General features: G+C 39.6%; 1 protein-coding gene across 4 annotated transcripts in view; it reads right to left on the bottom strand.

Annotated features, from left to right (window-relative positions):
• The window catches only part of Grb14 (growth factor receptor bound protein 14), a 104032-nt gene that overhangs the window by 14206 nt on the left and 63094 nt on the right, over positions 1-26732 (bottom strand). For all 4 annotated transcript variants that reach the window (XM_051166977.1, XM_051166979.1, XM_051166978.1 and 1 more), the window contains 6 exons: positions 23057-23213; positions 10243-10364; positions 8320-8394; positions 5542-5679; positions 3763-3873; positions 3476-3571 (listed from right to left, as the gene is read on the bottom strand). In XM_051166977.1, coding sequence (XP_051022934.1) covers positions 3476-3571; positions 3763-3873; positions 5542-5679; positions 8320-8394; positions 10243-10364; positions 23057-23213 — 699 coding nt within the window. The remainder of the gene's footprint in view (positions 1-3475; positions 3572-3762; positions 3874-5541; positions 5680-8319; positions 8395-10242; positions 10365-23056; positions 23214-26732) is intronic.

Here is a 26732-nt window from a genome sequence, read left to right as displayed (position 1 = left end):
AAGATTTTTATTTTAACATGAATATAAACCCACGTTCGTGTAAAAATCCTCCATGCTGACTCCTTTATCCAATTATTTCTCAATTCCTAAAATTTGGGTTTTTTTTTTAATTTAAAGTTTGATTGACATTAATGGGACCTAATGAAATTTAACTTTAAGCCAACAGTAACTTCATAAAGAAAGCAGAGGAGCTTAATTCCTAGACACACTCATTTTAGAGAACAGATTGTAACCTCAAACCAACACTTTCCCAAGAAACACACTGCTTGGCCACCTCTTATTCATCAGCATTGAAAAGCCAGCTACCCACTAATAAGACAGCTTTCTTCAAAGATGTATTGTCCTTTATCCTGTCAGTGCCTCTGTGCTGCTGGGGGTCTTTAGAAAGCATTTAACTCTGGCCGAGAGGTAGGGCATGGGTCACTTCAACATTTGCCTGTCCCATGGAGGGGCAGATAGGCACCAAAGTGGGCTAGAAAGAAGCTGGCCGAGTTCTAATTGCTGGGACCGGGAATGGAAAGAGCTGACACAACCAGGATACAGCACAATAACGGAAGCAATTGTTCTCTTTTCTAAGCCACAGATTTTCTACGATTCTTTAAGGAACTAGAGTATTTTTCCAAAGAGAAAAAGAATGTCACCTATGCAGTTTAGGTTAGGTGTATGTGTATGTTCTTTTCTGCATGTGATTTGTTATGTAGATGAGTGCACATATGTGGGCATGCATGTGTTTGGAAGCCAGGGGTCCATGTCCGGTGTCTTCCTCAATCACTTTCCATTTTACTTTATTGAGACATGGTCTCTCATTGGACCGGAAGCTTGTAGACTATGTAGGCCAACCGGCTGGCATACTCTTATATGTCCTATCTCTCCAGTGGTTCAAACACACCACCAGTCACAATATAGAAACAACCAAAATGTCCACCAGTGGATAAGCAAATGTTAGTGTAGAGGGGTTCATATATCATTCCAATCACAGAATAGGCAAATTCATAAAGGCAGCTCATATCAGTGGCTACCAGGGCCCGGGAGAAACTATTTATTGAAAATATTATCTCATCTGAAGCCATCTCCATAAGGAGGTTCTTTGATAGTCATCATCTTCTTTGAGGTAGGCTGGGTGTTGCCAGGAGTTAGCCTGTCTCATGGTCAATGAACATTTAAAGTAATAAAAACATTTTTAAGTGCTATGTTCTGCATGTCTCTGGGGTTTTTGAAGACAAGATGTCTTCTTCAAGGCTGTCAAATACAAATAGCCAAAACACTAAGAATGTAACATTTATATAATTCTTGATTATGTCATGGTTCTTCTTGCTATAGGTAATCTATTGTATATAAGTGTAATAATATAAATGTATATGTACAAAATAAAATGATTAAAAAAAGAAAATATTATCTCCTTTTAGACCTACATGGAAGACACGGTTGCACAACAAACTGAATGTGATAAACATAAATTGTTCATATTAAGATAACTTGATGAATTTGAACTCAAGGAAATAATTTAAAACTACAAAATAACTAAGTGTATACTAAAGCCACCTTTTTGGTGTATTTATAAATGAAAATGAGAGAAAACTACGCCTTGTTTGGAATATTCAAGTATCTCCATTTTCCTTTTCTGAGACAGGGGAGGAAGGAGGCTTCTCTCTTGGTTTATAGCTAATGCTCTGGGTCCTGTTTTCCTTCCTGTCTTTGTTACTCTGTTTTTACTGTCTTTACAATGTGTTAACATTATCCTGGCACCCAGGGTATGAATGAGATCAGAATAAACACAACAGAGTAGAGAGAACCACATGGGTGTCATGCTAGGTGAAGGAGAAAGCTTTATTTTGTAGTTTTCAATGTTTTAATTGAGTTCAAATTTATCAGGTTATCTTAATATGAATAATTTATGTTTATCACATTTAGTATGTTATGCAACCATACCTTCCATATAGATGATAATTAGTATAACACATGGTACATGATACAATATAATATGCATCATTTATATATTGGCAAATCATACCAGTTCTCAGGTATGAATTAGGAAGAGTATCTCAGAAATTGCTGAAACTTCCATTTCATAAGAAAGATTTAAGAAGGCGGTAAACCATGTATTTGTGAACTTCAGTCACAATGGGAAACTGACTAATACGGGCAAGCACATTCTTTGGGTTGTGCCCCTTTGGGTGAAAAGTATTTCTTGTAATTTCTAAATTATTAATGAGAAATCAGTGTTTTAAAAAGAAAATGATTGATCATTTTTATAAATAGAAAATTAAGGTTGTAACAAATTTACTGGCATACACTTTAAAAATAAAAGTTCTTTTTAAAATTATTGCATGCATTCTATCATATATCATATATATATGTACATTGTATGTTTGTCTATGCATTAGCCCATGCATGTGTTCTCATATGCATGTGGAGGTCACAGGACAACTTGTGGGACTGAGTTTGGTCCTTCTGCCACATGGGTCTCTAGGATCAAACTCAGGCCATAATGTTTGGGACAAGTTCCTTTAATTTTCAGTCATTTCAATGGCTTCCAACTATATCTTTCCAACACAACTTGAAACAAATCAGTTCTGTGTCTTCTGTGTTCTCAGTCTACCTTTAGAACTTTCTGACTCTTTTCAAACAGTTCGTCAACAAATTACACTTCCAGAGTTTTCAGTTCAACATGAAACGCAAGGGAGGCTTCAAAAACATATTCAACATGAAATGCACGCAATGATTTCAATTGTACTTGTTGAACCAGAAAGCAGTTGATAGAGGAGTGCTGTTGGGAGAGGTAGGCCAGTGGCATTTAAGAGTGTCGACCTGGCTCCGGTGGGAAGCCAGACATCTAAGAATACTTGGACAGCACAAATTAGCCTTTACAAAGAAGGGGCGGGGGTGGGGGGTGGGGGGAAGCTTACAAAGTTGAGTTGGAAGAGAAGTAGGTTGGATCCAGAGTTGGGAGAGAGATGATGAATGTCATCAAATGAGCAGAAGATGTTTTAGGAAATTCTCAAAGAACAGACACACACACACACACACACACACACACACACACACACACACACACACACATTGAACATGAAAAATTTCCAATTGCAATATCTAAGAGGAAAGCTTTTAAAAACAAAATTCCCTGTGGCTTTGGGGTCATTGTACAAACCCAGGCTAGGTTGTATACAGGAGACATGCTACACAGGCTAACTACATATATAAGACTCCCAACGATAAAGATGAGTCATTTCTAGAAACAGAATACTTCCTGCTCCACACACACAAAAGGCATAGAGATTAGGGTAAGCCACTCTGTTCTGAATATTTATCTCTTGAACTAAAGATGGCCATGATTCTTCCTCTTCTTCTTCTTTCTCCTATAGCCACACAGATCAGCACAGCATCTTCACATTTGGAAATTAAAGTGTCTTTAGACACTTATGGATGTCAGAGCATTTCCTAGGTGCCCACCCCGCCACCCTGCCTGAGAGATTACCTTGAGCAATCTAATGGCCGTCACCCAGCACGTCCTGCTCCGCTCTTCTTCCGCACAGAGCATTTTCAGGTCCCGGGGCCCTCCTGCTTTGTTAGGCTAGAAGGCCACAGCACATTGTTTATTGTTAATGTATATCTCGAAGGTAACACCTGTTGAAATAAAAGCCACTAAAATTCTCCTATACATAAGAGAACTCTATCTCCTTTCAAATGAAATGGAGGGAAATTCAAGCTTACCTAAAAGGCTGAGGCTTGCTTTGCTCATCTATCAAAACATTAAGCCTGTACCTTAAAGCAGAATCCATAGGTAGTTGGCGCTCCATGTTTTTTTTTGCCAGCCAGTGACATGTAAACATTACTAGTGCTGAATTCACTGAAAAACTGCAAATGCCGTGGTTCCTTAAAAAAAAAAACATATATGTGAACATTGAAACTAATGCATGGTTTCACAATATCTTTTGCATTTCTCAAACTACACAATTTATACCTCAGACCAAAAAAAAAAAAAATTACCTCAAACAATATTCCAGGGCAACATCACAAAAAAAAAAAAAACAAAAAGAAAGGAAATAGCCATATCATTAAATAACCAGGAGCTGCATACAGTTTCATTTAAATTGATAAGTGGCAACTTGTCCATAATTTTACTTCTGGTAACAGACAAATTCCTGTTTTAAGTTCCCTGTTCTCGTTAGCCATCATGTCTAGAAGAGAAAAGTGAAAGCCTTTAAGGCCTTTCAAAGTGTCTCCCTCATCTCAGTGTCAAGTGCAGGTTCTGCCACAGCAAGACGTTTGGCTTCCTGAGACAGAAATGGGGGAAAGAGTAAGCAAGCATCTGCTCCTTTCTGACACACCCACCCCTCGCATCTGTGTGCTGACAGCAGGCTGTGTGGCCATCTCGTTTCACAGAAGGAAAGGAGCCTGAACAGAGAAGACTAGTGCACGGAAATTACCTGGGATGGAATGTGTCGGATTGTCAGGGCAAAGGGAAATCATGAGCAGCTATTTCCTTTCTGGAAAATCTGAGAGATTGGGAGCTGGCCATGGGAAATCGGCAGGTCGTAGGACTCTGTGATAGGTTAATAACTCAGAGAAGTGCTTAATTCTGGGGTTGCCTATAATCAAAACTGGCCAAAAGTGCATTTGTTCTCCAAATCCTTGCTACTAGCAGTGTGGTCACTGAACCACAGAACCTGTCTCACCTGGGAGCTTGTTAGAAATGCAAAATCTCAGGGCCCACGCCAGGACCCTTGAATCAATATCTGTATTTTAACAAGATCCCAGGTGTTTAGCAGGGGAGCATAGAGCATGCGCATGGGTGCACACACGCACACCTGTCAGTTCAAACATCTTGAGCTCAGGTTGTTAGGCAGGCAGCGCCTTTACTCGCTGAGACATTTCTCCTGCCTGCTATGTGGATTAGAAAAACAGCAGGCTGTCAATATACACCCAACACTTAAAATACTATTATCTTCAAGTCTTAAGGCAGATTTTGCCTGCCTCTGGAGACTGGTTAGATAAAAGAGACTTTTTTAAAAAAAGTGTAGGGACTGGAGAGATGCCTCAGTGGCTAAGAGCACTTACTGCTCTTGTAGAGGACCTGGGTTCAGTTCCTAGCACCTATCCGGTGGCCCACGACTTTCTATAGCACCCGTTCCAGGAGACCCGACACGTCTGACCTCCACAGGGTCCTGCACGCATGTGGTGCACGGACACATACTCAGGGACGGAACATACATACACATCAAATGAAATGGTTTTTGAAAAGAAAAAGTGTAAATCATGTTAAGTTTCGAATCTGCACCCTCAGATGAGGAAGAAGTAGGAGGAATTGATGCCTTTGCGATGGGAGTAAGAGCACCCAGAGTCCAGGAATGCTGTACAGAGTAGGCAGACTCCGTGTAAAGCAAGGTTGAAGACCTTTAAAAAGTCTAAGAGCAGACGACTGGGGTTCAAACAAACTTCTAACTCGACATCAGCTACAAGAGTAGTCACCATACCAAAGCTGAGCCTGCTATCTTACAACTAATAGATAGTTCCTAGCAAAACCAGGGCACCTTGGCTTACCTTGGATGTGCCTTTAGTAGAAAAATATAAACCAGATCTTCTGAGAAAAAAGTAAGCTTTCTTCCAAGACTTCTTTCCCTGTTCCTTCGCGTGTAAGAATCCGTGGATCTCGGGATATGTGCTTGAGCTTAAAAACATCTGGAAGACACATTAGATGCAATCCTAATATTATGGAAGCAATGACACCTGGTGTCTTTTACCCGTCAGACACAAACACAAATAGTATCAATGGCATTTGCGCTGCACAGAGATTACAATGTGTGTTTGATATAACTGTATCAAAAACCTGGTACGAGTGCCAGATTAAAGTTGTTCAGAAAATACACACTCAAGGTAACCAATAAATGGGTGAAAACCAAAAATCACACCTACTTTAATTTATACTTAAAAGTGGACATTATCTAGTGCATTCAGTCCTGATATGTTTCATCTTTTTCTATAGGGTCCCACACAAGTAGTTGGTCTGTAAGGGACATTATGTAATGCAGTATACTGTAGGTCCACCATCCTGATTGCCACCACTAGACAGACATGCATGCAATCTCTCCTTGTCTCCTATGACTTTAGTTTTAGGTGGGCAGAGGAGGCTGGTGTTTTAAGGAGAATTTTAACAGCATCTTCTATGCCCCATGTTCTTTGGCATTGGGATCATGTGATCTTGGCACTGAGCCATAAAGAGGTGGAGTCTTCACAAGTATCTTACCCTTAGAAATTTTACCAGGAGTAGCACCACCAGTTCTAGATGGAGACCTGGCTTGATGGTTTCCAGGAACTGACTCATGGAAGCCAGATGTCAGATTTTAAAAACAAACAAACAAACAAACAAACAAAACCCTGTGGTTACCCAAGACAACCATAGGCCAGAAGCCTAATAAAAGTGGGAAAGGCCTGGAGGGTGAGAGACCATATGGAAAGACAGGGTAAAAAGCCAGCTTTGAAGGAGATTCTCAGGCCCCAGCCACTGAGCCAAATGGCAAGAGAAATATAGCCCAGGCAGCAAACTCCTCCCTAACTTATGCTTCAGAAAAATCACTGGTAAAACGTGAAGGTACTTAAGCCATCAAGACTGGGAAGAGCTTGTTACAAAGCGAAGGTGATTAGCTGAGACCATGGGTATGTGATGATAGGGAAAGGAAAAGGAAAAGAACAGCCATACATTAGTGGCCACACTGGGTCCTTATTAAGACAGTGAAAATGCATTAGTGCCTCCTTCTAAAAGAAAACAGAAATCCTTATGAGTACACAAATGCAAAAATGGAAAAATTTAAAGTAGCAGAAATCATTAACTAAAATGGGGTAAAAATATCCTGAGGCCTGTAATACATCCAGGGAAATGCTGATAGGAGATATTTACATTTTTAAGTAAATCACTAAAAAAATTTTGATGCAATGAGCCATTAATTAATTGATATGCAAAGCAGGCAAGTAGGGCTTTAGTTTGAGTGCTTTCCAAGTTATTAAACCAAACCAATTAAATTTTTAAAGAAGAGTCATAGGGGTCACGCTTAGAGAGAGAAGAAACCTTTTAAAAAGTAGAAACATTGCCTCAGTGGAGAGGAGAGGTCAGGGCGTGTGCTGGGCTATCTGAATCTAAAGCCTGTGATTTTCCCTTTTTATTATAATTTATTAAAGCAAGAGAATCATGGGAGAGGACAGTTTAGGAAACGAGGTGGAAGAAAAACTCCTTCCCACCACAAATCAGTAAAGCACCCACAGGCAAAGCTTTCGGGTTCTACCCCTCTAAGGGTGCCTCTGTGAGACGCTGCAGCATTATAGTCATTAAAAAAATAAGATGTACCCTATTTAAAAATCCACAGGAAACATATCTGTGACAAACAGCCTTGTCTATACTGGGCCAAGGACCATTACTATGATTTGATCTTGTGAATACCCAGGTTTAGCCTAAATGGCACTAACAAACCTGTGCAAAACAACTGAGGATGCCAGGTCTGTTAGTCTATCAAAGATAACATTACCCAAAGCAGTTCGCTGATTGCAAGCAAAGACAATGCATTGGGAAATGAGCATCCCAAATAACAGCCAGGGTGACAGAAATGAGCCCAGTAGTCGTAAGGTTCACTTTACGGAGACGCTAAGACTGTTTCAGGATTTCCCCCACAGCCACTGGAAGTGTGGCTTATGGATCTATCGCATACCCCTTCTCTTCCATTCATATAACTGCTATGTGTTTTCTCTCAAATAATTTTGAAGCTATTTCTTACAAAACCTATACTAAGTATCTGCCAGTAAAGTGCCTGCAGTACACTGGGAAGTTGGAATTTCCCAAAGGATGCACACTTTTTTTTTTTAAAGATTTATTTATTTATTTACTTATCATTTATACAGTATTGTGCCTGCATGTAGGATGGCAGGCCAGAGGAGGGTACCAATAACTCACCATAGATGGTTATGAGCCACCATGTGGCTGCTAGGAACCAAACTCATGACCCTTGAAAGAACAGCCTGTGCTCTCAACCTCTGAGCCAATTTCTCCAGTCCAGCACTGTTTTGTTCTGTTTTGTTTTTAACACAAATCACATGCAAGTTTTTTCCCTTACATAAAACCTCTTTAAATGTTGAAATTTATTTACAATCAGGAAGAAAAATGTTATTAATTTCTTTAGTAAATTATTTATTTATTCAGTATTTTTTCTTTTTATCTTCTGGAAAAATTAATCAGACATTTAAACCTCTGATCAAAATTTTTTTAAAAAACGTATGAAGTGCATAAAAGTTTTCATTTTTGTGTTCTTGCATATTTTAATGAATATATCTTACCTGCAGGATTTGTGTAGGGGATCTGTCACCATTGGTTTCGGTTGCAAAAGACACCATGTGCTCTGGAAAGAAATACTGGCCAAAGATACAAGTTAAATTAATCTCAAACTGATGCCAGAAAAGGCTCCATGATGACCAATACAGCACCCTAAAGTGAAATATCTTAAAACCAACATGTCCTAAACCCCTAAAAATGATTTGGAAAATGCTATTCCTAAGCCTAAACTACGTGGCCTACAAGGAACCTAGGTGGCAATGTGTCCTAAGAGAAGCTGACATCCCAATCACACAGAGAGTCTCTAGCCCTGGCGTTTAGAGTTTGCTCTTAGCACTTCAGTCATGCCTTCACCCACCACGTTAGCAGGTACTGCAAGAGTCCTGACCCACCTCAGCACGTCAAGACTCGCAGGAGTAAGGGGCAAAGGCTGGCTCAAAAGCCAAAGCACAGCACCTGTAACAGCTGGGGCTCAGCTGGGAAGCCAAGAGGCAGCTCATTTCTACCTACTGTCTTTCCAAACGTATTTAATCATAAAATTCACCCCCAGAAAATTGTTTAAAATAGAAATTCCCAAGCTTCGTTCTTGACTTTTCTGATTCAGTAGGTTTGGACAGTAGGTTTGAAGTCTGTGTTTTTAATAAGTCCCAGGGTTCCCCAAGGTAAATTTCATGATAAGAAAAGTTTGGAAGCATATAGTCTCCTCTATTTCCTTCAGGAGAGGGGATGACAACAGCCATCTACTGGCACCGCGGTGGGCTGACCTGTGTGTTAGAGATGTTTAGCAGCTAGCTTCCAGCCCCACCCACAGCTGCTCTCCCATTCATCCTGTGCTGTGATGATTTAAAAAAAAAAAAAATTGCCACAACATACCCAAGTCAAGACACACTACTCAGATCTACAGAAATGAATGTCAAACTTAGATAAAAATAGATAAATAAATTAGATAAAAATAAATAAACTAAGAACTGTAAACTAAGCCATCTTTCCTTAAATATACTTTTAAATATATTCCTTGATAATGACTCTCAACAAGAAAATGCTTTTCCTTCTAATCTAATTCTATTTCATTTTTATTAGGACTCTCATTTTCTTTGTCAAAGCTCAACCCATTATGTTTCTATTAATAAGTTACAATAAAAGAGAACATAAGAGGTCTTCCAGGGTTTGAAAATATTCTATTATGGTGTGTATCATATATTTTTCATAAAGGATTGTTTCAATCCAATTATCCAAAACTTAGTGTAAAAATACACCACGGCTGCAGAGACAAAAACAATTTAAAATAATGAGCTCAGAGGCGATTCTGACTTCTCCAGATCCGCACACTTCATTAGGGTAATATGCATTTACTTTCTTTTAAAGAGAGCTGTAATGAATGTAGTGTTTACCAGGTAGTGCACTGTTCTTTACCTCATTTCTACTTAGTTCAGAAGTTAGTGCACTGAAAATAAAAGAACTTAAAGAAAGATAAATATCACTCTTAAATGTCTGGCAAAGCTACAGCACTCGCAACAATCACCAATTTACTTCAGAAAATGCCTTACTTTCCTTAATTCTATGAAGTGTATTAAACTATAATGTTCTGGAAAACACTTAGGGACCTACAACAATTCATTTTCTAAAGCAAATCCAGAATTTCTCTGACTTTCTGTCTTAAAAAGCAGAGAAGAGAAGCAACAGTAAGTATCTCCAAATTGGTTTACCAAATATTTTGAAATTAAATAACCAAGTTCATCTCCATTTATGTTTTGTCAATAATGTTAAAGCACTTTATCTTTGAATGTGAACGATCATGCATCATGTTAGTTCATCATTGTTAGAATAAGAAATCAGAGCCTCTATTTTCATTTATTGTGATGCTTTTTGGCACAGCAAAGCTAAGTGACTCAGTCATTTCCATAACCATTAGAGGAGAGTCCACTCACCATTGGGTTCTTAAAACATTCATATTTGGCATAGTTTTTTCTAAGATACAGCTTATTTTCTTCTTCCATCCCCCAATGAGAGAGCACTTCAATCACCAGCTCATGGTCTTCTATTGTTCTTTCTGTGAGAATGTTTCAGTGAATGTGTTGACAGACGCATAAATAGTTCAACAGACAAACGTAAAAATACTCACAAATACATCGGCATACAAACATATAAAGTAAATTATGTATCACTCACAATGCATTATTAAACAGCAAGTTTCATCACAATTCTTAAATATCTACACTGGCAAGGTTTCTATTCAGTTCTGAATTATTACATCAACTTCTATACCAAAGCAGTCAACTAAAAAGAGAATTACGTAAAATATCACAAACGGCATTTTTGCTAATTCTCAGACTCCTTTTATTGCTATGCAAATTGCGGTATAAGTTTGATAACAAATCTTTAGTAAGACATGAGAGCTATTCTTCCTTTAACTCATCATGGTGCCAAAATTAAAATATTTGCTCCAGGTTTGAACAATTCACCTCATTAAGAGATGAAGAATTTTGACAGGTTCACTATGCATTTAAGACACATAATCTGGGTAGCTGAAAAACTTAAATAGATGCTTTAAAGAGGAAATTTCCACTCAAGTGGATACAGGTTGTTTTTTTATGAAGCTCAATTCCTCGTGGCACTTTAGACTTTCATACCTAATTTAAGAAAAATAGATTCTGTATTAACAATGAAGATAATTAAGTAAGGTAGGAAGGTACTTAGTAGAAAAGATATTAAATGAACCAAGCAATGGCAACATTAAAGAATTCAAACATAACTTGTAAAATGCCTATTGTAATGGAAACAGTGATAGTGTTTGTGACTCTATTATTCATAATAGCCCCAAACTAGAAATACCCATATACTTCTTGACATGAGAATGATTTTTATAAGAGCAAACAATAAGTATATTCTACAATAATCTCAAACAGAAGTATCTTAAGTAAAAGAAGATGCATACTGCAAGATTCCTCTCACATAGGTTCAAAGGGTGGAAACTTCATCTATGTGTCTAGGAATAATAAAGATACAAGACAAGTGGGCCAAGTGGGAAGCAACTGGGGGAGCTCGCAATTCTATTTATTCCTGTAGATGTTCGTTAGTTACTCAGGAACAGGCAGTGTCTGAAAAGTCACCACGTGGCCACCATGGGATGTTCAGCTTTCTTCAATAAAGAGTCAGGAAATTTCGGGAATTCCCAATGGCACCCTTACAAACTTGACCCTCAGTTCATCTCACCCAAGCCGAGCACCAGAATAAACATGCACACCTGCAAAGGAGCTAAGTAACTATTTACCCTGAATAAGAATCTGTTTAATGGGGCTGGAGAGATTGCTCAGAGGTTTAGAGCACTGGCTGTTCTTCCAAAGGTCCTGAGTGAAATTCCCAGAAACCACAGGGTGGCTCACAACTATCTCTGATGAGATCTGGTGCCCTCTTCTGGTATGCAGGCAGAAAACTATATACTTCATAAGTAAATAAAACTTTTAAAAAAGAATCTGTTTTCTAGAGGAATTTGCATTAAGATTGCTTAAACTGGGGCCACTTTTTCTTTGTTTTGTTATTACTGTTTACTGCTGTTGTCGTGTGCGATGCACGTGGGTGTATGCAGGCATGAGTGCCCTGGCAAACTTGTGTTTATAGGACAACTTTGTCCCCTTTCTCATTTACTTGAGTTCTAGAGATTAAACTCAGGTCAAGAGGCTTGAAAAAAAAAAAAAAAAGAGCCAGGAAATTTTAATTAGGAATCCATCAATGCAGAAGAGAAAGTGAAGACTAGCTAAAAATAAAAATATAAATAAATAAATAAAAAAGAATGTTCCCGGGACCTTTTGACAAAAATCAACATCTCGGAAATTCAACCCGCAGATGTAAATAATCACACTGACACAGAAGCCTATTCTTCTGAATGATTTTATCTCAATGGCTATGGATGAGGTACAGCAAGGGCTCATGGGCAAGCAGACTTCTGCTCTTAGCTGGGTCACCTTTGCTTCTGTCTCACTGACTAGTTCCTTCTACTTCTTCCCTGCCCTAGAACTCAGTGCCTGGATTTGCTCTTCCCTTTCTGCTCTACAGGAAGTCACTCTTGTTGCCACATCCGTCAAGTTCCCTGAAGTGAAATCTCTGCCTAAAATGGCTTTCCCTGGTGCTAGTAGATTCTTTGCCTCCTTGAATACAATTTGTTGAAAGTCAAGCTTCACACCCTAAGTTTTCAAAGCAGTAGCCATGAAATGATCATTCAGTGCCACTCCATTTTCCATAACTGGCTTTAAGTCCTGTGGAAGAGAAAGCTGAGATTCCAGAAGATATTTGTACCTAAAGGCAAAAACAACACCGTGACCATGCAGTAGGAGGTGAATATATACACAATTTAGGAAATCAACCTTAAAAGAAGTGAAGGTTTGACTAAACTAATGATGAACCCTAAAGACTCTGTGCTAAGGGAAATCAGAAAGACACAAAAAGACAAAGATGATATGACCCCCTAGAAGGTACCAAGAGCATCCCAATGCACAGTAACAGAGAGGAGAAGGGCAGTTTCCAGGTTGGATGCGAGGATACATAGCATCAATGTTTAACTAGTAAAGAGTTTCATAGTGGAAGAGAGAGTGTTCTGCAGAAAAACATTGGTTTGGTGGGGCTATGGTTCTACAGGTCATATGCTGCACATAAGCCCACTTAACTGTGTAGTTACATTGGTTAAGATGATCAATTTTATTTATGCTATTCCACCACATTTTATAGTATGCCTCATTGTCCTTACCCTTCTCCTTCTTCTAATCCTAGAAGTGCCTATTCTTAGAATCTTATTTTTCTGACTGTTAATATCATTTGGCCAGACTCTCTCAAATAAATATAAAATTTGAAGTCCCTTATGCATCTCTTTCTACCTCCCACTCTGTATCCTTTACTCCCTATATTCCCACAACGAGTAAGAAGCTTAAAAAAATAATGTGGTGTGTGTGGTCATCAAGTAGAATGTAGCATGGTACTTTGTGGCCATTACACACACACACACACACACACACACACACACACACACACACGGGGGGGGGGGGGGACACCACAGCCAGGATATAACTCTGTAAAGAAAAGATAAGTAAGAAAGAAATACTTCAGGAAATTTCACAGATCTAAGGTATTGAATGTTTGAATAATGCAAACAATGAAGTTGGAAAAATATCCCACAATATTAAGAAGAAAAATATTATTAAAGGGCTATCAAAATCTAGACTGTATTTAAGAAAGCAAAATACATTTGCTTTATCCATTTAAAGCAAAGATCTGGCTCCAGCCTATGGATAACTTAGATAATATAGACAAAACCAGTAAAACTTCATGGGGCTGAATGGGGCTGTGTTTTTTGTTAGTTAGTTTCTTTGTTTGTTTGTTCGTTTTGTTTTATTTTTACCTCATGTGCAAGTTTGACAATAAAGATGAAGTTTTATTAGCATGGGAATTGACTTTTAATAATAATATCACACTAGATATTCTTTATACATTTATAAATCATCACCTCAATTTACATGCACCATTTCACATACCATCCCCCCCCCCAAGTCAATTTCATCCCATTCAGGACTACAGTTACAGAGAGCAAAATAATCCCAGTGGAGACCAGTGATGATCAGCTAATCATAGCTTCCAGTATTTGTTTTCTTTTTGGTAAAGATAGCTCACTAAATACAGGCATGAATCGACATAACATTCAACACAAAGATACAAAATGCTAAGGCAGATTCTTCTGAAAGGAAGACCGGTAATGAATGCGTAAAGGGAATGAAAAGTTGCAGAACACCAGTGTGGAAGCCTAGGAATTGCCAAGACCCATGTTAGCAAGACCTAATAATGCAAAGAGAAAAACAGCAGCTTTTTTTTTTTTTTTTTTTTTTTTTTTTTTGGCACCTAATGAATTCTTCCCATGACTGTCCTCCTTTACCTGAGCCCTAAAATCAAGCACATTTTAGTCAACTAAGTAATCTAAGAACTCTATATTTTTCAAGTTAAAAAACACAACAACATTAATTCTCCAAAACATAGTTCTTTGATAATTGTGTTCAAAACCCACAATGAACTACAACCTTTGAGTAGCCATTCAAGGAACAGCCATAGGTGCTGTTCATATGAATCCATCTCAGATATTTTAAAGACTTTGGTTTTGTTCTTTAACTTCATAAAATCAACCTCAATACTCTGTTAAAATGTTACTGAAAATTTACAGTTACAGCCATGCTTTGAATTATGAAAGGATCGCCACCAGTTCTGTTAGAATCTAGGTGATCTGCTGAAGAAAGACCCCATGGCAGTATGCAAAAACAATGTTTTTATTCTAGCATGCTAGGATTGCCTCTCTCCTCTAGAGGGCGATCCTGAAATGAGCACTCAGGCTCAATTTGTAGACAGTTGGAGAGATCTGGGACAAGCTTTAATTTGTTGGCCAGAATTGAGTCAGAGTGTACGAGGGGATTTAGGATTGGCTGTTTGGTTACTGGGGACTTTTTGAGTCACTGAAGTTTTGGCTCTTACTCAGGAGTTGACCTTAAATTTGATTGGATGGGGCCAGCTGTGCTCTTCATCAAGGCCATGAAGTATAAAAACATAGTATCTAGTCATTTTGTTCTATAAGCTGATTAGCTGCCCATGAGCTGCCCATAACTTGTGGTTTTTCCAGGAATTGTTAGAAACTTGGCCTAGTTAGGCACAGTGAAAACCTGAAGCCTGTCATGGAGTCGGTCTAGTCAAGCAAACTGGCGTCTTTGGGGCTCTGGGGTCCCTGGGTGATGTTCCCCTCAGTTTACAAGTTGAACACTTGATCGTCCAGGTGGTGGTGCTACTCTGGGAGACTTTGTAAGTATGTGTTAGAAAGTGGGACACAGTGGGAAGAAACAGGTCACTGAAAACAAGTGGACTCATCTTGTCTCTAGTCACTTCCTGTCTCCCTTCCTTCTCGACATGCTCGTGTAACCATGAAGGTCCCCTCACTACAGCCCAGAAACCTGGGAGAAGAGGATCATCAATGAAACCCTCCAAAGCTGTGAGCCAAATTAAAGGTCTCCTGCTTGAACTGGTTCTGTTGGGCATTTGGCCAGAGTCACACAAAAGCAACATGAACATATTTTTAAAAACTATTTCACTCCCAAAGGCCATATTGCCAACCTTATATGCCTAATCAACAATTGGTTAAGCCTATTTCAAAAACACAAAACAACAACACAAAACAACAACAACAAAAAGCAAGACAAAACAAAACAAAAAAACCTTCTAAAGTTAATTGTTCGACATTGGAAAGTGAATTGCAACCATCAACCATCACTCATACATAAGTAAAAACATAGCAGGAATGCCTCCTTAAATTATTTCAAAACAGCCAGTAAGAAGGTGAAAAGGGACAGGAAGCTTTGAAGAGTTTTAAATGCTTACAACAAAAATGAGAACTTCATACTATTTTATTTTATTTTTGTTTGTTTCTAATATATCTTCAGGGTCTTGGAGATAGATAAAAAGTGTTATCAAATAATTCTGTTTTCTGTCTAATTTTCAAGAACTCTTTTCTTTAAGAGAAAAAGAAGAAAAGAAAGTTTCTTCTGAAACTGTTGATTTAAGTTCAAAGTCTTTTAAGAAACTTCAATCCGCCAAGAATGGAAGTGCTCACCTGTGACCTTCTGCCTGGATTTGTTCCCTGAATCCACTAAAAGCTCCACATTGGGCTCAAATAGAAGCCAAGCCCCTGCTCTTCTCATCACTTGATAAGAGAAGAAACAAAGTGGCTTTTACCTCTAATGCACCCAGGAAACAGTCCTTCCTACACCATTGTTACAGGAAACTCCAGGCAACAAATGCCCCTTGTATTTCCCAGAGCTGGGTTGAAACCACCTGTATTTTGTCAATCTTATTTTCTAGATCAAAATGAACAGCTTCTGACCAAGCAAAACAAAACCTGAATCTGAGAAGCAAAGAATAAACCAGGGCTCAATTTCTAAAGGACTCCTTAAACTGAGAATGCTACTTAACACCACCAAGAACCCCCAGAAAACCCCCAGGCAGAAGAACTCCCTGAGGAAAATCAGAGGAAGATTACGGCACTTTGCCTTGAAGGCTTACAGGCCTTTAAATTCATGTGTTAGCAAATCACAATATTCTACACATGAACTCAGATCCATAATGGCAACTTACACTCACAGAAAGACTCGTTTTTCTATAAAGGCTTGCAGCTATGCTATCTCCAGCAAACTGGGAAAGCATGCAAAGTGCTTACAAACAGCTTCCATAAACTGCAAGGCACCAGGTGCATCCTCAGAGACGGAGTGTGTTTCCCAAGCCTCTTTCTTTACCGGACTTTGTAAGGCACACTTTGAATTACTGGATATAAACACCTCACAATTTAATGCAACTGAATTCAAAACACATTTACTTGACTTTGACCCTGGGTTACGAAGACATAGGCAGGAGGCAGAGTCCCTTCTCTCACCAAAGCACTATCTAATTTTAGCAACAAGATTATTACTAAGATGGTTGTTTCTTTAAAAATTGTTACAACAGCTAAGAAAGTGGTTATTCCCTGCTCCTCGAGACTCCAGGAAGGTGCTATAGGATGTTGGTTACCATAATCAGTCTCTAAATCTGCCAACTAAGGATAAGCAAAAACCATTCCTTCCTTGCTTTTTCTCTAGGTCTATATGAGAGTGTGTGTGTGTGTGTGTGTGTGTATATATATATATATATATATTAATGTATATGTATATATATATAAACATTTGTCATAAAATTTAGGGAATATTGCATTTGTACATATTTTCTTCAAGCATCATTGTAATCCTGTATTTGTTGAAATCAGTCAATTTTAAGATTTATTTTTCAGTTGTGTCAGAGAGAGAAAGACAGACAGACAGACAGACTGGGCATGTGGGAAAAACTGTTGTGACAACCTGCTCCTTCTCAGACACAAAGGATGTCTCATACCACACATGACTGAGTGTATGGTGGCAGCTACCTTCCTTGATCGGCTCTCCATCCTGGAGTGCGGTGCTGGGTCAGCCTGGTCATCTAAGCAAGAAGAGACCTTGTCAGCATGAATGATTTTCAAAAGAAATGCTAAAGGAACTAAATTAACAGCCCTGGGAGGCCAAGCAGATGGCCAGATAAAGTAGGTACCTGAGAATTCTAGCAGCCCAAACAAAAGAAGAAACGGACAACTGGCACCCACAACCATACAGGGAAATGAGAGGTGCTGTGAGGACTGAGGAGTGAGGCATAGCCTGTGCACATTGGGGTTAGGCAGTTACTCTAGGCCTCACTAGTGACAGTGTGTAAAACCACCAAGACCAAAGCCCACAGCCAGATGATACATGGGGGAGGGGGAGGGGGCGATGATGACAGTTATGAGCCTATCATAATACCTGAAGAGGTGGACTGTTGGCCCTCAGACAGCTCGAGAACCTGTCAGAGACTTCCTGCTTTTTTTTTTTTTTTTTGCCAGTAAAATATTTTCTGGTTTGGGGACTGTATATACCACCAAGACACCAGATCTGAGGGCACAGAAGGTAAAGTCACATGGTGCTATGGAGAGGACACTTCTTGTGGGCTTCACTGAGGTTCTGGATGGTAACCATGGTAGTTATAACTCTGAAAACTGCTAAGTTATAAGCAGCGCAGGAAGTGCGACAGTGTATCTGCTCCAGATGAGAGGGAAAATGCAGGGCCTCTTTTGTTTGAAACAAAAGGGGAAGAATAAGTGTGCAGTTACAGCTTCAGAGCAGGTAGCCGGAAGCTGCCCGCACTGCACAACTCCTCCTGGCTTTGAGAGATGGTATGGATGTGGCTGCACATGTAAAAAAAAAAAAAAACAAAACAAAACAAAACAGTTTCATTAAAAGCCTCTGGTCATTCATTCTGCTTATTAAAGCCACTACACAGTAATATTGGCAATGAGAATCTCAGCCACTGTAGCAATAATACTAAAACACAATTAATCCTTTTTCCTGAAGAGTGCATAGGAATGCGCTTGAGGTATTGTGTTAATTGCCACTGCCTTGTACCAGGGCTTCAATTAGGATTCCAAATGAGAGCAAGACAAACATGGCTCCTATTAAGTTCCTGAGGAGTTGAAACTGAAACCACACCCAACACACACACACACACACACACACACACACACACACACACACACACACACACACACAGCAGCTCCACTGAATTGTGATAACAGAGGGGTCCATCTGGGGAACTATAGTGACACCCAGTGGCTGTCAAGGAAAATACAGAGCTGTGACCATTATTACAGTGTGTTGATACCCTGACCATTTTAAACTTCACGTCTGTAAAACTGCATTATCACAATCATGCCATGCTATATTCCACCACTGGACATTTCAAAGGCTTAAAAGCTAATGAGGGCATGTGCTTTCTATCAATGATTTAGTCAATTAAAATTCTCAGGAGTATATATTTTGGGCACAGGATATCAAGGCCATGGTCCCTAGGGTGGGAGAAGCTGACGCAGCAACAAACAGAGCATCCCTTTCTTTGTGGCATGGCTCTTTTGTCCCCATAATGAGTTTCTATTCCTCCTGCATGTGGCGGGTCTCTCTGTAGCTGTGACCTGCCGAGAATCCTGAGAGCACCCAGTCTCAACCGAGCCAATCAGCAGCTGCCTAGAGAGAGTCACTCCCTGCCCCAAACAATGTTAAATGCTAGAGAAAGGGGTGGGAAATCAAGTGATGGGCCACTCTGAGTCCATAAGTCCAGATAAAATCCCAAACCCCTTTAGACTCAGTAGTCCCCAGCTCTGTCTTTCAATTCTTTAACTGACAGAAAATGAGCCCACCTGTGACCCGGCACCAGCATGAAGCACTGATACTGGGTTCAAAGTTGCAAGGCACAAACCGCCCATGAATAGCTGGAGGGTGGTCAGGAGAAGAAATCAGAGGCAGGGCGAGAGTTCCTGACTGACAAGTGAAGGGAAGACCTAAAAACTCCATAAAGTGCATTTCAGTGGACTAAAAGTAGTTTATGCAACTGAATACCAATAAGAACTGTGCTAAACAACACAAATGTGGAGGAAGACACCTATAGTTCCAGGCCTGGGCATGCTGAGGTAAGCTGACGGTAGATTTGGGGCTAGCCTGGGTTAAGTAGTGAAAATGAAGAGATGCAGAGAGAAAATACCCACAGTCTTAAAATGTTAGTAGAAGTCATCTTGATGCTGTGACAGTCTTTATATTTAATTCAGAATCTCTTTCTTTGTCGATTATGTACAGGGAAGCTGATTACTCATGTGTTTAGTAATATTTTTCAGGATTGGGGTGACTTCTCTGGGTACAGGATTTGCCTAGTGAGTATCAGGTCCTGGTTTCCTCAAGAGGAGCACAGATTTGGTTGGTTGGTTGGTTGGTTGGTTTGGTTTGTTTAATGACAGATACCTACCTCCTTCTTTTTACAACCTTTTCAGGGAACAAACATAAACACCTTTCACCAACCACTATTCGATGCATGGAATACATCTCAAACATGACCAAGAAATATCCGCTTGCCTTGGATGCTGAGGAAAACCACAGTGCTGCGCTGCCTCATCAACAGCTAAGTCATGTGGTGCTCAGGTAAAAATCAGTGTTTACAACTGCTTCATTTGGATATATAACCTGAGCACAAAGCCAAAAGAAGATCAACACAGAGAAGGACCAAAAGGGAATGTCTTTTCCATGGTCTTTGGCCTGGCACGTGGCTGATGCCATGTGGAGATGAAATGCAGGTGTTCTGACTTTATTTTAGATATATCTAGAAAACGCATGAAGTCACGAAGAAGTACATTATAACAATGTGCAAAAGTTTGAATTTAGTGAGGTGTTCACAATTATTTCAAAGGTTACATTTTAAGTTTTTTCATTTAAAAACGTATTTTATTCCTCATTATAAATACTCAGTAAGTTTTCTATGAGTATGGCCCCTTTGTTTACAGAATAGATTTTATTTCTGAATTTTGAAGTTGTTTGTCAGGCATAAATTGTTTTGACTGTAATACAAAATGTTTCCAAAGTTCCCTAAGACGAAAGACAAAAAAGATAAGAATATAAACCACAGAATTTATATATTATGTTAATTAAGAGCTGAATAAGTAATGAAATTGTCTGAAATATGGCAAGTATCTACTGAGACTTAACATTGGGCTTCTTGGGGATTAATTATCAGGAGCTGAAGCCAAGCTCTTCACACGTGGCAATGGACAAAGGCAATGTTCAGGGGAGGCAGGAGATGCTGCTGGCCAGCCTAGCCCACTTTGCAATCCAGGCTTCCTCAGGAGGCGTTTCATGTTCCACACTCGGTTGTTACAAAGTAAAAACGAAGCAACAATGCAGGTGTCTGTCCCCAAAGAGGCCTCACGGACACTGTCCTGCATTCTTTGAAGTTTGGGCCCATACCACAACTGTCTTCACCTCCAGAAAGTCTACCAACACTTTCTAAGCAGGTGAACTGAAGCAAACCAACTTTTCAGAAGTGGTGAGGAAGCACCTGTTGTCTGTCTGTTTGCCTGCCTGTCTGTGCCAGTGTGTTGTTGTACAGCAATTTCTTCCAGATCAAAAGCTCTCCTCCTGGAGAGAGGCACTGGAGACTTAGGAAGTAAACAACTGACAAGTAAACGTCTGGGGAAGTTCCTAAAGTGTCCAAGATGCACACCCTGCCCCACCTCTTGCCCTGCCCCAAGGTTTGAGAAGCGGTAAACAACTGAAGGGAGCCAGAGCAGCTAGGATGACAGGAAGATACTGACCAGCTTAGCTGCCTAGACCATACTCTCTGATCTGTCAAGTTCCTTGCAAGTCACAGAGAGAACGCCATGGCTAGAGGCTTTTTGGTTATGCATCTGCCCATGATTTACTCACACTTCTGCCCCTGTAAGTAACCCCTGACCCATAGTGCTATAAGCAATCACAACTCTTTGGACCTCCCAGTGCAACTTTGGTGGAACTGTTACTTTGTGCCTGTCTCCCCAGAAAAGACACACACCAGAGGATGTGTATAACCACACTGCACACATGTGAAGGCAAGAGGTCAGGATCTGTTCCTTTTTTTTTTTTTTTTTTTTTTTTTTTAAATGATCTCTTCTTGCTACCTAAAGCTGATAAAATAAACTAGGCCTGTAGGCCATCAAGCTTTGGGGATTTGCTGTCTTCACAAAGTCAGGAATGGGTGTTACAAACGCAAGCGACCACATCTGGATTTCTAAGTGGGTGCTTGGATCACACTCAGATCCTCATGTTTATACCCCAAGCACTTTAGAAACTTAGCCATCTCCCTAACCCCAGAATCTTTTATTTTATTTTATTAATTTATTCATATTACATCTCAATTGTTATCCCATCCCTTGTATCCTCCCATTCCTCCTTCCCTCCCATTTTCTTTTAAAAGCAAGCCTAAGAAGGAATTCTGTTGTCATCACCATTATTTTTTTTCCTCCAATTCCATCTTATGAAGGAAAGGCGAAGCTCACTTCAGAACTGGACCTGACTCTGGAATGCTGCTTTGGTATATAAACCCCAGAACAAATGAAACAAGGGTAAAATTTTATACTTTGGCAGCTATGTCAGAAAGCACAAACTGTCCTGATTGGTATACAATTCCTCTACTGTTCTCTAAATCATTGAAGCAATTTGGCTGTTCATAGTAAGCTATGAGAAATCATTTTGATGATTGCTTAGTAACAGTTATATGATAAAAAGAAAAGCAATTTGTGGCACACTGAACACCTGCCCTCAAAAGACAGCCATGAGACTTCGCAGGTGCGATTAAGTAAGGAATCTGCAATGATCTCACTGCTGCAGATGATGTAGGAGGTCCTAAACATTGCTAGGACAAAAACAGGGGATGCAACACACACAGAAGAGAGCTAGGGCATCTGACCAAGGAGGTTGAGCAGAATGATGTACCTTCAAGCCAAGGAATGCTAGGAACCCGTGAGGAGCTAGAAAGAAGAAAACAGAGAATATTCTATCCTAGAGCTTTCTGAGGAAGCACCCAAACCTTGATTTCAACCAAAGGTATTGATTTCACATGCCCAGAAGTGTGAAATAGTAAACTGCATTGTTTAAGCATCCTACTTCATGATAGCTTATTATGGGAACCACATGAAACTAATACAATGTTGAATGAATGAAATAGCTTGTCATAACTCCCTCCTTCCTTTCTCATCTACTTAAAGACAAAAGCATATTTTTCCCACCTTAGTAACTACAACAAGAAGAAAGTAGAGAATAAAATTGTTGTCAAAGTCAATTCCCACTCTAAGGCCTAATAAATTGGTTATATTTAATTAAAAGAAAGCTTTAAAACTCGCTCCACGACTCACGACCCAGAGATGCATCCCATTAAATATTTTGGAAAAGATCACTATTTTTTAAGTCTTGAAAATGTGAAGGAGCCACTTTATTTCTTCAGGCATAGTTTAGACCAAACGTTCCCAACCAAGTCACAAGCAAACCCAACAAAACCTACTTCTATTAACTTCTCAAAAGGTTTTCCTGCTGTTATGAAATTTGTCTATGAAATTTAGCTCCATGTTTTGGTTTCAAAACGGACGCATCTCCATCATTATTTAAATAATGGTGACAAGTTTACAGCATTTTTACCTTTGTTTCAATCTCGTGCTTTCTTTGTCCGCAACCAATGGCCCCCAAATAAAAATAATTTGCTTGGTTTTGTGCATGAGAAGAATAGCTTTGCCATCTGGTAGGTGTGTAGCCTGGAAACTACTAGACAGTGATCCTGTGTCCTTACCTACACCTGTGTGAGACAGGTACTCAAAGAGGGTCCAGCTGTTGTCGTCCACATAGTGGTTCTTCAGGATCAACAGCTGGCAGACATCTCGGGCCGTTATGTCACTGGGCACTTCTAGCGCCCTGCTGGTCTCATCCTCGCTGTAGACTTTAATCACCTGTGTTTGTGAGAAACAAGAGAAGGTGCTCAGATCTTCATGCTTACATACCTTGGTTAATTTTTTGTGTGTGAATAAGCCCCTCGCAAAAGCAACTTAAAGAATGAGGGGTTTAGTTTTGGTTCATCGTTTGAAGTGATTTGCACCGTCATGCTGGGATGTCATGGCAACAAGAGCTTGAAGCTTGAAGCAGCTGGTCACACTGCATCCACATTCAGGAAGCAGAGAGGGAGGGACGCTCATGCCCGATTCACCTCTTATATACTGAATCCAGGGCTCAGCCCAGGTAATGTTGCCACTCATATTTGCATGAGTGCATGTGATAGCCATGCCAGTTATCACAACATTAATAATTCCTCAGACATACCAAAACTTTTAAAACTTTTTATATTTTTTATTAATTTATTCAGATTACATCTAAAATGTTATCCCTTTACTTGTATCCTCCCGTTCCTCCCTCCCTCCCTCTTTCACCCTATTTTCCTCCCCTAGGTCTGTGACAAAAGGGGACATCCTCCCCTACCATATGGTCACAGCCTATCATCTTGGTAGCCTGCTTATCTTTTCTCTGAGTGCCACTTTTTGTTTCTGTGGTGATCCTAAATATCTGAGGTATTAGGCATAAAGTTATGAGGTAGCCATAACTAATAAAATGGTTACCGTAGAAACAAACTAATACGTCAGCCTTCACCTGATTGGCTTACTGCAAGAGGGTTGAGATCACCAGCTCCGTTGCACCCCACGTAGCATCATCCCACAGGCCTGGTGATGGATGTTATAGCTGAAGACTTTCTCCTCCTAAGCATCTGCTAATTTGTATATTTAGCTACACATCCCCATGTCTCTCCTAGATGGCACCCTTGTGACCTGTGACAACTGCCTCATCCGGTGTAACTACAGATTTGACAAATTTTCCTTAATAAATGAGATTATGGAATATTCTCCATCTGTATCTGCTATTTCACTTAACAAAATGTCCTCCAGGTTAAGACATGAGGCAAAGAGGATATTTTTTCCTTTTGGCAAAAGGTCTTACTCTGTAGCCTGGGCTAGCTCAAACTCGCTATTTAACCGAGGCCAGCCTGGAGTTTGCAACAGTCCTCCTGCTTTACTCTTTCAAATGCTGAGATTACAGACAGAAGTTACTATAATCAACTCAGGATCCCCTCCTTTTAAAAAGTTAATAATATTCCATTGTGATCATATATACACATAAACACCACAGCTTCTTTAAACATCTGTCCATCAGAGAGACACACTTAGGTTCCAAGTCATGGAATTATTAATAACTTTACAATGTGCACGATGTTACAACTCTCTACATGAGGTAGTGATTTCAGTTCCTTTGAGTATCTGTCCACTGGGTCATGTGGTAGTTCAGTGTTTAATTTCTTTAGAAACATCTGTGCCAATTTTCATAATGCTTACTAACATGACCTTCTTCCTGCATCAGAATGGAAGCCTTTCTCCCTTCATCTACATCATCTCTGGTACAGCATCTTCTGGTCTCCAGGAGATGGCACCTCATAGTGTTTTTGATTTATACTTCTCAGTGCTCAGTGCCTTCTCACATGCCTGCAAGATGACCATGTCCCTTTAGAGAAATGTATGTTTGATACAGCTTATTTCTTACTTTCTGCTTTTGAGTTGTAAAAATTAGATAATAGCCAGGTGATAGTGGCACATGCCCTTAATCCCAGCTCTCAGGAGGCAGAGGCAAGTGGATATGAATTCAAGGTTAGCCTGGTCTAGAGAATGGGTCCCAGGACAGCCATGGCTACATGGAGAAACTATGTCTTGAAAAAAACAACAATAATAACAAGAGAGAGAGAGAGAGGGCGGGGGAGCACCTATGTCAGATACATGGCTTTCAAATATTTTCCATTCTATAGGCAGACTTTTCATCCAAATGTCATTCTTTTTAGTCATCAAATTTGTGGGTTGAGCATAAATTCCCTGTACAATCCCTTGTGCATTTCATCTTTATATGTGCTGGCTGAATGCTGTGCACCCACGCCTTCCTTACATGCCAAAGTTACTTTATCCAACAACTTCTATCTTGTCTGCAGTATCTAAACTAAGTTCCATTTGATTACTACTTTTTCTCTTTTAAAAAAACATGTATTTATTTATATTGTATACAACATTGTGCCTGCATGTGAGCCTGCCTGTCAGAAGAGGGTAGTAGATCTCCTTATGATGGTTATTAGCCATCATGTGGTTGGTGGGAATTGAACTCAGGACCTCTGGGAGAGCAGGCAGTGCCTTTACCCTCTGAGCCATCTCTCCAGCCCCTTGATTACTACTTCTTCATTTCTTCAATTTTATGGTATTTTAAAGGCTATCAGCTTCTTATTAATATTCTACATTTCCCTTTCCTTATTTCAGTTTTATAAATAATATAAGATATATGGGTACTCTATATCAAATTATGATCATGAAGCCCAGAATACCATCGGACTATCTGGAAAGATATTCCCATTTCAGATATGGAAGTTTGGTTAAGGGCTGCCTAGGTATTCATATGTCCTCCAACTCTCTTTCTCTCTCTTGCCAACAGTGTGGCCATGGAGTTGAGTTTTAGTCAGCAGAACAGAAGTCCATGGAACAGGAAGCCTTCAGATCTGTCCCATAAAATTCTTCCACATGCCCTGATTGTCTTTCACCACCCTCCCACAGAATGAAAACAATCACACAGGCCTTGAGGACAGGAAGGTCATAGACAGAAGGAGTCCTTGTCCCTAAATGACTTCAAGGACAACGCCCCACTAGGAACATCCATGGGAACAAGAAGCAGATTTATACACTGCAAACTCTCACCCAATGTCCACCTTAAATAAAGCAAGTGAGAAGTTTCCACAAAGCAGCCACTCAAACTCGCCAAGCTGTGCTCTGGATGAGAATGTCCAGTATCGATTATTATCTGTATTGAGTTAATAATAAGATAAGCAGACACACGGCAATGCAGGCATAGTGTAGAATACCATACATATGCATACTAAAGTGAGAAGCAGGACGATGCTGTGTAGAAAACATGCCTAGCAGAGGAACATCAGCATCCACATGTGGCCAGTAATTCAAACAAATGCAGTAGAGAACAAGTGCCAACTCTGTCTTATCATTCTATGAAGTACTATTTATTACATCAAATGAGGTTGTTTCTCTCTTCCATGGGAAGGTAACATAGAGTGAAATTTTATTATGTGCACTGATGGGAGGATATTATTATTTAAAAAAAAAAAAAAAAAGTCCATTCCTTTGACCCAGCAATTTCACTTCAAAGCTAAAATTCTCAAAAAAAAAAAAAAAAAAAAAAAAAAAAAAAGTTTCATATTTTGCCAACTTTAGAAAATGGTTCTTAGGAAGAGACATAGCCAACAAAGCATTAATCATAATTCTAATGACATAAGTGTTGAGTGATATGCGGGCTTTAAAAACATTACCCAAAGAAATTATATTAGAATATTTAGATCCAGGCATGGTAGCACGAGGCTGTAATCCCAGCACTTGAGAAGTAGA

The sequence above is a fragment of the Acomys russatus genome, chromosome 24 (assembly GCF_903995435.1).
Source record: "Acomys russatus chromosome 24, mAcoRus1.1, whole genome shotgun sequence".
In the NCBI taxonomy this organism is placed as follows: Eukaryota; Metazoa; Chordata; class Mammalia; order Rodentia; family Muridae; genus Acomys; species Acomys russatus.
This window is presented reverse-complemented; position numbering and strand designations above follow the sequence as displayed.